We start from the raw sequence: 12,108 nt of genomic DNA, 5'->3' as shown, positions 1-12,108 counted from the left end.
TCATTGTTGTTTGGCGGGTCCGGGCTGGGGACTCGAACCTGCCACCTTAGGTGTACGTGGCTGGCGCCTTAGCCAGTTGAGCTATAGGTGCCAAGCCTGTTAAACTATTTTAAATTGTACACAAACTCTATGTCCACCCTATGTAAGAGGGAACCATAACTTCAATGGGATGTTTTCATTTTGTAACTAGAACCGTGAATCCTGTCAGGTTTGGGGTGCTGGCTGCTAGCTAGGTAGATGAAAAGGTGGCCCAACAGAAATGGTAGGAGTCCTTGGTGAGAAGAAAGTGGAGGGAGCTTCGGGAGGCATTCAGCCTTCACTTAGTGAAAGCTTACTTGCATCAAAGATAAATCCACAGGCCAGGTGAGGTGGCTCATGCCTGTATTCCTAGCATTCTGGGAGGCCAGTGGACTGCTTGAGCTCAGGAGTTTGAGACCAGCCTAAGAGTGAGACCCCTCTCTATTAAAAATAGAGAAATTAGCTGAGCCTTGTGGTGGGTGCCTGTAGTCCCAGCTACTTGGAAGCTAAGGCAAAAGGATCACTTGAGGCCAAGAGTTTAAGGTTGCTGTGAGTTAGGAATTCATAGCACTCTAGCCTGGAGCAATAGTGTGAGACTATCTCAATAAATAAGTAAATAATAAATAGCTAAATCCACAGAAGCAATGTCAATTTGTAGGGGCCAAGTGACATAGGACATAGAACAGTGGGACATACACACATGTTGAGAGGGAAAGAAACCAAACTTAGCATTGCCAGTGAGGTTACGATGGTCAACAGGATCCCGCACAAACCAAAGGCAACTTACGAAGTGCTTGGGAAAACTAATTCATCAGAAACCTGGGGTAGGTCTTGGCTTAGCAACTTATGGTCCAAATGACTGATGTTTTGGGAGAAGGAGTGACAGAAATGACAGAACTGTCACTGAGCAGAGCAGAGGAGTCAGCTCATCAGTTGTTTTTCCCTCCTGGATGGTCACAGTGTTACATGATGTTTTTCAGAGGTGATGATATTCTCACCATCCTGACAGAAGTCAACTATGAAGTGAGCAGCAAGGATGACAGAAAACGCCTGGGGAAGCAGATGCCACAGCCCACTTTCACGCTCCGGAAAAAGCTATTTTTCCCCCTTCTCTGATCTGTGCTGCTTGGATGTATAATACTACCTCTATTGATATTAGCACTTTTTTAATAAGGAAAAAGTTAATATATTAACTTAAACTATACTGTGTAACACTATCTTTATTGATATCTTGCACTTTGATAGAAGAAAAGTTAATATATTAACTTAAACTAATTTCCACACTACATGAAAATTTTCTAAATTAATAATTGGATATATTAATTATAATCTTTTAAAAAACCAAAAAATTTAAATAATCTGTCCCCAAACTTTTTCTGGCTTTTTCTATAATTGCCATCATAATATATACAGTATGCTATTGCAGAAAATATATTTGCTTTTTGCAAGTGGTGCTCTTTGTTCCTTTCATGCATTTGCATTTGTTCTTTGTGTGCTTGGTTTATTCTACATATTTTAGGAATTGTTATAGTGTACAGGACACACCCTGGGTGAAGGGTTCAACTATAACTTGAGCTCAAGTTGGCTCAAGCTACCCGCTTACCTCAGCCTCCCAAGTAGCTGAGACTATAGGTGCTGTAGTAGGAAACCGATGCAGACAGAAGACTCCAGGCACCAGTTGATTAGAGGAAGCGGGTTTATTCCAGCCAGGGGGTAACTGAATAAACTCATCTTGTGCTTTTTACATCGGAGCGTGTCTCGGATTCGTCTGTTTGGGCTATTTGGGAGAATAATTTTTCAGACCTAACACTTTCCAAAAATTGGGACTTTTTAAAAACACCACAGGATGTGGGACAAATTGTTAAAAAGCAGGATGTCTGGTCACCCTATACTAGAGGCCATGTTCCCAGGGAGTAGTGTGTCATACATTTCTTTCCTTCTTGGCAGTTATCTTTTGCCTATAAAAGGAAAGATAACATGATATCATCCTCAAGGTCCCGGGCTCAAGGGAGAAGGTCAGATTCGCCCATGTTCTTAAGACCGGTTCGATCACCTGCTCTCAAAGGCAATGGAAGTCCAGGAGAGTTACTAGGTTACAATCTAGACCCTGCATATGTCAAGGAAGAAACGTACAGACAACAGAAACGCCTGCAGCTCGGCTGAGGCCTACACAGGGCAGCTAGGACAGATTCTTTTAGTTCGGCTTTTACTTTCTTGCCTCAGTGCCAACCACAGTCCCTGGCTATTTTTAGAGACAGGGTCTCACTCTTGCTCAGATAAGTCTCTGTGGACAGCAGGCTGTGAGGCAGCAAGGCCCCCATAGCCTGGGGAACATTCAGGGATTGAACCCCCAACTATTTCTTCTCTGTTCTGTCAGAAACAACCATATTGGCTTGGCGCCTAAGGTGGCAGGTTCGAATCCAGCCCAGACCCGCCAAACAACAATAATGGCTGCAACCAAAAAATAGCCAGGCGTTGTGGCGGGCACCTGTGGTCCCAGCTACTTGGGAGGTGGAGGCAGGAGACTCGCTTGAGCCCAGGAGTTGGAGGTTGCTGTGAGCAGTGAAGCCATAGCACTCTACCCTGGGGGACAGCTTGAGGCTCTGTCTCAAAAAAAAAAAAGAAACAATCATATTCCTTTTTTCATGCTCCCTCTACCAGAAGTCACATAGTTCTTTCTTTGTCTAGTTAATTTTCAAGAATTACGCAAAGATCTTTATGATCTTTCCCTGCTTGCTTCTTGTCATATGTTAACGAAGATGAGTAACCATTAACAAGATGATTTGTCTTAACTCAAGTCTTTTACATTTTCCAGTCATGCTGTAAGACCAAAAATATGCCTTTAGTTTATGCTACTTCCTTCTAGGCAATCCTGTACAGATAAGAAAAGAGTGTAATTGTAAAGGATGTGTTACTGGTTCAATGTAGACATTTCACATTGTATATCAAAGCAGTACCCTGAACCCCATAAATGCATCAATGTACAAAGTTAGGATTTAATTAAGGTGACCAGATTGGTGGGGGGATGACAACAATGCAAACTTTGATAAGCAGTTCTCGATCATCAGTTTTCAACAAGTATTTGTTATTATTAAAGTTTAACATTATAAAATTAACAAAAATAATATGACGCATGTCCTGGCAAAATAGCCACATGGCAGTCGAAAACCGTATATTCCTTTCCTGTTCTCCTGTGTTCCCTAGCTTGTCGTGTGTTCTTTCCAAAAATTGGGGCTTTTTAAAAACACCACAGGATGCAGGACAAATTGTTAAAAATCAGGACTGTCCTGCCAAAAGCAGGACATCTGGTCACCTTACTCTGGGGTGGGGGGCGGGGCGGGGGCTACTTGTTTGTTCCAGACACTTTGGCTCCTTCTAAGTTAATTGTCCTTGCTTAGAAGCAAGGGAGAGAGCCAGTCTCCTTCTGATACCTTGCCCAGGAGGGGAGTAGAGAGTTTACATTAGCCTTTTCATTTCCAATTGGAGTTACATTAACCTTTTCAGCAGCTGAAACCCGTATATTCCCTTCCCATTCTCCTGCTGTTCCCTAACTTGTCGTGCATTCTTTCCAAAAATCGGGACTTTTTAAAAATGCTGCAGGATGCTGGACAAATTGTTAAAAATTGGGACTGTCCCGCCAAAAACAGGATGTCTGGCCACCTTAGATTTAATAAAAAATAATTAATTGTAAAAAAAATAAAGCTGATTTTGTGCTTTGGTGCTGGCTGCAGCCATCAGCTCAGTCAGACCTTCCGACCTCATCTTTTGTCTCTGTGTCTTCTCTTGTGCCATATTTTTCTCAGTCCCCACCAATTCCACTCTGGTTTGCTCCCCTTCCCTGCGCTGGTTTGTGACAGGTCTTGAATTCCTGAGCTCAGGAGATCCACCTGCTTTGGCCTCACAGAGTGCTAGAATTACAAGCATGAGCCACCACGCTTGGGCCCCTAACATAATCTTATTTTACTATTCCTTGAATATTTTTTGTGTCTATGTTTGATTAGTTTTTGGGTTTTTGTCAATGGCACCCCACAGGTGGAAGACATTTGCATTGCAGGCAGGTTTCACTTGAGCCATCCAATACTGACTCACACAGCTGTATTTTTAAAATTTGTTGTCAACATTTAAAAATTGGGAGCTATCAAATAAAAAAATAGAATGACTTCTTTTAATAAATCAGGATATTTAACAACATTGACTCCATACTCTTGTGAGCCAAGGAGTATCCCCTTCAGACAGGGCACACCCTCTGACGCTCAGCAAGCCCCACTCCCATTCCTCCCCAACCCTGTCCAAGCCCCAACCCCAACCCCAACCCAGCTCCTCCCTGCAGGATTATTTCTCAAGCTCAGCCCACTTCACGTATTGCCCTCCTCATGGGCATTTGAATTCTGGTGATGCTATGAAGAAGGGGGCAAGAATCATCAGAAATTCTTCCTAAATCAAGGGAAGGGTTATGTGTTTAACAGAAAAGGATTTCTGAACCAAATCAATAAATTATCATTTTTGGCTAGCTAAACTCCTCAGAGGACAAATGGTACACCCCCCAAATATAGTCAATGTTCATTAGGAAGAAGGCCATCAAATCAGTCCCTTTCTAATGACATAAGAAAAGATGGGGGGAAAAATGATACAAAGCGGACAGAGAGCTCAGCTCCAGGTACAGAGAACATTACCTTGCAGTGAAGAGTCATGATAAATTGTGCAAATGAGATGGAACTCAAACATTCCAACCACTCAGAAGAAAGCAAATTGTGAAAAGACAATAGAGTCGGAGCAACCTAAGAACATTATACATTTCTCAGGAAGGCCTCACAGGAGTTCCTTAGGCCTAAGGATGGTGTGCCCATCATCAGCTACAGAGAGTAACTTTTTGTTTATGAGTCTTCTTTTTTGTTGTTACCATCTTCTAAGATGTCAGAATACTCGTAAGTGGTACTAGAGCCCACGTTCCCAGGGAGTAGTGCGTCAGACATTTCTTCCTCCTTGGCAGTTAACTTTTGCCTATAAAAGGAAAGAAGAATATGTATCACTATAGACTCAAAAGGTAGAAAGGGCTTAGGAAGTTTGGGTGGTGGGGGAGAAATATGGTTTTATTCCTTTATTAGAGGTAGTCTCACTCATCACTTGCAGTGGTTTAGAATATAGTGAGACGTGGTATTTGGGTGACCAAATTCCCATATGAAGAACTTTCTACTAAAGTTTTGTGCAATGAACAACTTTCCTTTATTAAAATATAGACCAAAATTTATTTTAGTGATTTAAGAAGCATCTTCAGGTAAGGGTATAATTTCTGATCTGCAACTGGTTTCTTTTTTTGGCGACAGAGGCTCACTTTGTCACCCCTGGTAGAGTGCCCTGGTGTCATAGCTCACAACAACCTCAAACTCTTGGGTTCAAACGATTCTTTTGCCTCAGCCTCCTGAGTAGATGGGACTATGGGCACCTGCCACAATACCTAGCTATTTTTAGAGATGGGGTCTCATTGTAGCTCAGGTTGGTCTTGAACTCATGAGCTCAGGCAATCCGCCCAGCTCGGCATCCCAGAGTGCTGGGTTTACAAATGTGAGCCACCACGCCTGGCCTTGCACTTGGTTTCCACAGAAACCAGAACCTGCACCTAAGGGTAAATATCTGAACTCAGGATTTAAAAACGACCTTCAGTCATAGAACTGAATAAACTCAGAAACTGGCAGATAAATTTCCTGTGTCATTTGCATATAAACAGAGAAACAGGTAAGGGACAGAAGTCTAGACACATCCCAGCTCTACTTCGAATGAACTGTCTGGCCTCTGAAAACTGTCTCTGCCCAGATTCAGAGTGACATACCCTCCTCTGGGAAGCGCCTGTGCCTGACATCACCAGGGAGCCTCTGCCATCTTCCAACCTCCTCCTCACTCCCACGCCTCCCACTCCTCAGGAGAACTTAGCCACAGCTTTCTGAGCGGCAGCATCCACACCTTAGATAGTTGTTTTCTTCTGTCAGCGTCTGTATGGTGGACTTATACTTTTCCTCAGCTTCAGCAAGCTTGGTCTGGAACATTTTCTCCAGATTTCCCACTGAAGCTTTCTGAAAGATAAAACATTTAATAGCTGTCTGCTCAAACTCAAACATCCAGGGCAGAGCTACCCCCATGCCCACTCCAGCCAGGACTCACCTCTCTCTGGAGTTCCAGATGGACGTGGTAGAGGTTTGTGTTGAGTGACTCTAGGATAAGAGCTTGTGCATGCAACTCTTCCTCTATGACCTGTGTAAGAAATTGTTTCAAGACACCATTCCGAGGTCTACCTATTTAACGTCTTCTCCAGGGCGCCCGGGCTAGAATGCAAAGCAGCAACTTTAGCTACTTCCTCCTGTCCACTGGAAGCCGGTCAGTCCCCACGCCCTGTTAGTTCTACGCCCTCTCCGTCTCCCCCACTGGACCCTTCTCTTGAGCCTCACTGTCACTCCGCCGAGCCGGCCCCCACCAGAGCCCATGTGTGTTGTTATGGCTCTCCACTATTCACTCGCTGTTCAAGTCTTTATTAAATACCTGCTACTGATTCCAATTAAAAGACACCCTGGAGAAGGCAAAATTATAGAGATATTAAAATGATTAATGGTTGCCAGGAAGTTGGGACAGGAAGCAAGGGAAGGATGGGAGACAGAGGCCATTTTTAGAGCAGTAAAACTATTCTGTATGATACTGTAGTGCTGGGTTCATGGCATGAGGTATTAGGCAAAACCCACAGAATGGACAGCACAAGGAGTGAACCCCATGCAGACTGTTAACCTGTGGTTAATAACGAGGCATCAGTATTGGCTCCTCACCTCGCTAATGTAAGATGTGACAATAGTGGAAACTTTGTGTGTGTGTGTGTGAGTATATGGGAACTCTGCACTTTCTATTCAATTTCTCTGTACAACCTAAACATGCTTTAAAAATAGATTATTTGTTAAAAAAAAAAAACCCACTACTAAAGGATGAAGAGGAGCTTGTGCAAAGGTGCTCAGAAGCAAAGTTCTCAGTAGGTTTGAGGCCCTGCAGGACACCAGCATGGCTAGAATAGAGACAGCGGGCAGGAGAGTAGGCCAAGGAGAGGACAAGGCTGCTATAGAGACAGCAGGAAGGAGAGGGGGCCAAGGTGAGAAGACCCTGAGAGGCCAGGCCACCTGGGAACAATGGCATGCCATCAGGGGTACCTGCACGAACCTCACTGCTTTGTGGAGAATGGATTAGAGGGGCGGGGGGGGGAGTAAGGGGGCTCCGAAGGGGCTGCAACGGTAGTACAGGCGAGGAATAATGGACCAGGGTAAGGTGGCAACAGCATGGGGGTGCAGAGGACAAAGCTGGAATATGCAGTAGAGGACAGGGTGACACTGATGGGTCAGATATGGAAGAGTGACAGGAAGGAAGAAATCAGGGATGACTGTGGGTCTGGGTTTGAATAGCTGAGGTAACTGACAAATGTGGGGCTCAAATCTCTGGTGGAAAATCAAGAGTGTGGAGTTCACATGTAAATTTTGAGATGTCTGTGAGTCCCCTATATGGAAATGTCAAGTGAGCAGGTGGTATGCACAAGCCTGAGGCTCAGAGGGGAGGGGAGGCTGGAGAATCGACCTGAGCGGTTGACACAGAGATGGCTTTTCTGTCTACATGGACAAACAAATGCACCTAGAGAGAAAGGGGAGATGAAGAAGAGAAGTGGGGGCTGGGCACGGGGGCTCATGCCTGCAATCCTAGCTGTCCGGGACGCCGAGGTGGGTGGATTGCTTGAACTCAGGAGTTTGACACCAGCTTGAGCCAGAGTCAGACCCACCTCTACTAAAGACAGAAAAACTAGCAAGGCATTGTGGCAGGTGCCTGTAGTCCCAGCTACTCAGGAGGCTGAGGCAGGAGGATTCTTAAGCCAAAGAGTTTGAGGTTTCTGTGAGCTATGACACTGTGAGGCTCTACCCAGGACTCAAAAAAAAAAAAAAGAAGTGGGGTCCAGGACTTGGGATTAGATGGATAGGAGAACCTCTCAAAGGATATTGAGAAAGTGTGGCCAAGGAGGTAACCCCTGAAGCCTATAAAATCCAAGAGAGGTGGGTGTTTCAAGGAAAAAGTGATAAGCCACACCCGATACTGCCACTGTCAGCTGAGGGGAGGCGTTCCCTGGATTCAGCAACTTGAAAGTTACGGTGATTTTAACAAGAGCAGCTTCCGTAGATAGAGTGGAAGCAGAAGCCAGGTTGAGGGTAAAGGGGAGGTGACAATTCTAACAGGTCCCCCTCCTGTTATTTTCCCTCTTCAGACTCTGCCCTCTGTATTGCTGCCAGAGTTCTTCTCCCAAGTGACACTCTCCGCCTCGAAAACCTCCACTGGCTTCCCACTGACTACAGAATTTTTTTCTTTTTTGAAACAGAGTCTCACTCTGTCTCCCTAAGTAGAGTGCCATGGCTTCACACCTCCCAGCAACCTCAAACTCGGGCTCAAGTGATCCTCTTGCCTCAGCCTCCTGGAGCATCTGGGATCACAGGCACCTGCCACAATGCCAGCCTAGTTTTTCTATTTTTGATAGAGATGGGGGCAGGGGAAGTGGGTATGTCTCGCTCTTGTTGAGGCTGGTCTCCAACTCCTGAACTTAAGCACTCCTCCCACCTCAGCGTCTCAGAGTGCTGGGATTACAGGTGTGAGCCACTGCCGACCACCCAGCCCTGACTGCAGACTTCTGGTGATGATGAATGGGGCTAGTGAAGGCCCTGAAGGCCTTGCAGGTGCAGTGTTAAACAAAAAACAAACAAAAAGACCTCTTTGCCCATCTCTATGGGTAAACTGGATGCTGGGTTGATTTCCTGTTCTGTTTTGGAAAGCTATGGAAAGGTGGAATGCCAGTAGGCAACATTGCTTGGAGTAGTGACCCCATTGCTTGGAGTTGGTGAGCAGCAGCTGCACTGTGAGGGCAGTGAGGGGAACACCAGCCCCTGGTAGGCAGGGATGGCTGTGGACTTCCCCGGGGGCAGGGACTCTTGTAACTGGGCATGACCTGGAAGCTGTGCATGTGGATCTGTTATGACAGTGGTCCCCCACCTTTCTGGCACCAGGGACCAGTTTTATGGAAGACAATTTTTCCACAGACTGGGGATGGTAGCAGAGGTCTGAGAGGAGGTGGAGCTTGGGCAATGATTCAAGCAATGGGGAGCAGCTATAAACACAGATCAAGTTCTGCTCACCTCCTGATGTGGCCTCAGACTGGTACTGGTCTGCTGCGCCATGTTCGGGGATCACAGTGTTACAAAGATATTTGGCAAGAGCCTTCTAAGCCAGGATAGCTCCTGCACCCACATCCTCCCCAAGCTGTTCCATGGCGGGCCCCATTAGACTAGCCCTGAACCACTGGGAACTCCTGTGATGCTCTCACCAAAGAGAAATCTCCTGATTCTGCCCCTCCCCCACAGGCTGTGCTTCCTGCCTCATAGCCTTCCGGGTGAATCTAGCACAGAGAGGGCCTGTGGCCCCTCATGAGTGTGAGATTCTAATTGTAACTAAGAGCGTCTTAGCTGCAGCCCCTAAGCTACCTTTCCTAATCTGCCCTGCTGCTCTTTCCATACACCAGGTCCTTTCATTATGTCACCATCCTTTCTCTCAGGTGGGAACACCATCTTTGCCCTGTCCACATTCTGAGATTCAGAAATACTCCTCACCTGTCAAAACCAGCTGAAAGGCCGTGTGGAAACCTTCCTGAGTCCATCGCTCACTCCACCAGCTACAGTAGTAGTTCTTTCCTCTGGCAGAATTAAATTGTGCTTCTATTTTACCATAAACATCTCTGTTTTCCCCCACTTACGACCTTTGTAGTACTCATAATCAGCACCTAGTCAGTGCCAGATGCATCTGTGAGGTGCATTAGAGGCTAAAAAAACGTGAACTAGATGAGTCTGTTACCAGGTGCCAGCCCCACTTAACTCCTCAGAGCCCTAGAGCTCTTCCCGTGCGATGAGCACCCTTCCCGAGCCATGTAAACTGGGGCAGTGCCATCATGTATGGCAATCGCATTGTGTGAGCACTATGCCAGGTCATCCTGCATTCTTTCACTCATTTATTCATTCAAAAAATTGACTACCAGGCAGCGCCTCTGGCTCAAAGGAGTAGGGCACTGGCCCCATATGCTGGAGGTGGCGGGTTCAAACCCAGATCCAGCCAAAAACTGCAAAAAAAAATTGACTACCATTTACTGAATGCCTGTCATATGTCAGGCACTGTTCTAGGATCTGGGGACTAATACTAAAGAAAACAGGAAAACGTCCTTGCCTTTCTTGAGTTTATCAGTGTGGAAGATAATAAATCTGTGTAAAGAAATAAAAGAGGGAAAAAGCAGCAGCATGGCAGGGGGCTGAGCCCTTAAATAGAGGGACTCTTGAGAAGGTGGCATTTGAGTAAGGACCAGAAGGAGGAAAGGAAGTTAGTCATGTGGATATCTGGGAAAGAGCTTTCCAGGGAGAGAGAATATCAAGAACATAGACGAGAATGCAGACCAGCCTGCCCCTAGGCAGAAGCATCTTGGCCTGTTATTAGAACGAACAAGGAGGCCCGGGCCTCTGGGGCAGAGTCATGGAGGGAAGAAAGAGAAGACCAGGTTGGGGGAAAGAACCATCAGTAAGGAGCAGGTGGAACAATCCCTGGAGCCAACACAGAGCTGGGAATAGTTCAGTAGTCCCACCAGCCATTGTTGATAAAACCCCAATACAGAGGGCATTGTCTGGATACTCAGAAGGGCATGACCTCAATAGTGGGAAAGATTAGCTCTACTCTAAAGACTACTTTAATTCTGCCTAACAGAGCTTAAAAGCAAAGCTTGAAAGGCTCGAACTGTTTCCAAGTAACTCCCTCCTAGGGTAAAGCTCAGGAATAGTTAAAGAAATATAAAAATTTTAAGCACCCAACAAGGTACACTTTGCAATGGTTGGCATCCAATAAAAAATTACTAGACATTACTAAACAAGAAAATATGACCAGCTATGAGGAGAAACATCAATGAATACAAACAGACCCAGACAGAATTAGTAGATGGGCTCATTGAAACAATTACTGCGATATTCTGGGTCTAGCTGGCTCCTAAGGCCATTTCTTTAGCTTGTAGGACATCAAGCTGCTTGCCCGTCAGACAGATGTCCTGCCTGGGCTCTAAATATCAACACTTTATAATGCCTTCGTAATGAGTAATCTTTCCCCAAACATGTCATTCTGGACACAAATTAAATTCCAGTGAAGGAAGAACCACAAGTCATTTTGCGGGTCTGACAGCTCTTCTCTTCAGCTGTCTCCTAGGAAGTGCCACCATTTGTCCCGGAAGCACGGAGCTCCTTGAGGAAGCTGTAGTTTGTGACCTAAACGCAAGAGTTTTGTTTGTTTATTTGTTTTGTTTTTTTTTGCAGTTTTTGGCTGGGGCTGGGTTTGAACCCGCCACTTTGGGAGATGGGGCCGGCGCTCTACTCCTTTGAGCCACAGGTGCTGTCCTAAACTCAGAGTTTTAAGGAGAGCTTGTAGACAGAGTTCCACAGGGGGCAGTTTTATACTTTTTCAGGGCTCCAAGGGAAGAACCTGGTATTTCATAACTCAAAGGCCTTTTGTGATTTGAACCTTGCTAGAAATGAAAGGCACTCAAAATTGAAGATCACACAGTACATTGCTCATGCATTTGTTCAAATCTGGATCTAAAAAGATATTACTGGCTCTGTTTTACGGGTAGTTTCAAAACCCTTTTTGACTTAATGAATTCAATAAATTCAGCTTTAGGTCTTCCGTTCTCTGTTGGTTTTAGGGAAATTATCATAACTCTATTTTACCAAGAGTCTATCATTTTATGCATGTGTTTGTAAGATACCAAGTGCCGAGGGAAGGGTGACAGAGCTCACCGTCTTGGTCTTCTTCAGCTCCTCTATTTGCAAGTTATCACTGTCATGTTGTTTCAAGAGCTCCTAAAAACAATTTTATTTGGAAAAAGTCAGCATTGAGGTTCTGACACTTCTTTAAAGTGTCAGAATTTTTTGTAGGGCGTTAAGAAAGCCAGAATAGGCTCGGCGCCTGTGGCTCAAGCAGCTAAGGCGCCAGCCGCATACACCTATGGTG

The 12,108-nt window shown here is 45.4% G+C and overlaps 2 protein-coding genes across 3 annotated transcripts in view; one reads left to right on the top strand and one right to left on the bottom strand.

Annotated features, from left to right (window-relative positions):
- CASP8 (caspase 8) overlaps window positions 1-1,320 on the top strand; it is a 32,880-nt gene extending 31,560 nt beyond the window's left edge. For both annotated transcript variants that reach the window (XM_003785128.3, XM_023510448.1), the window contains exon 9: window positions 999-1,320. In XM_003785128.3, the coding sequence (XP_003785176.2) occupies window positions 999-1,134 (136 nt within the window). In that variant the 3' untranslated portion in view covers window positions 1,135-1,320. The remainder of the gene's footprint in view (window positions 1-998) is intronic.
- A 3,042-nt stretch (window positions 1,321-4,362) lies between these two features.
- ALS2CR12 (amyotrophic lateral sclerosis 2 chromosome region 12) overlaps window positions 4,363-12,108 on the bottom strand; it is a 31,806-nt gene continuing 24,060 nt past the window's right edge. Inside the window, exons 11-14 of the mRNA XM_003785036.3 lie at window positions 11,895-11,957; window positions 6,175-6,264; window positions 5,977-6,086; window positions 4,363-5,019 (exon numbers count right to left, since the gene is read on the bottom strand). Coding sequence (XP_003785084.1) covers window positions 4,893-5,019; window positions 5,977-6,086; window positions 6,175-6,264; window positions 11,895-11,957 — 390 coding nt within the window. The 3' untranslated portion in view covers window positions 4,363-4,892. The remainder of the gene's footprint in view (window positions 5,020-5,976; window positions 6,087-6,174; window positions 6,265-11,894; window positions 11,958-12,108) is intronic.

Source organism: Otolemur garnettii, unplaced genomic scaffold (genome assembly GCF_000181295.1).
Source record: "Otolemur garnettii isolate 467f Iridium unplaced genomic scaffold, OtoGar3 scaffold00013, whole genome shotgun sequence".
Taxonomy (NCBI): Eukaryota; Metazoa; Chordata; class Mammalia; order Primates; family Galagidae; genus Otolemur; species Otolemur garnettii.
The sequence above is the reverse complement of the archived record's forward strand: the minus strand, read 5'-3'. Positions and strand labels throughout refer to the sequence as shown.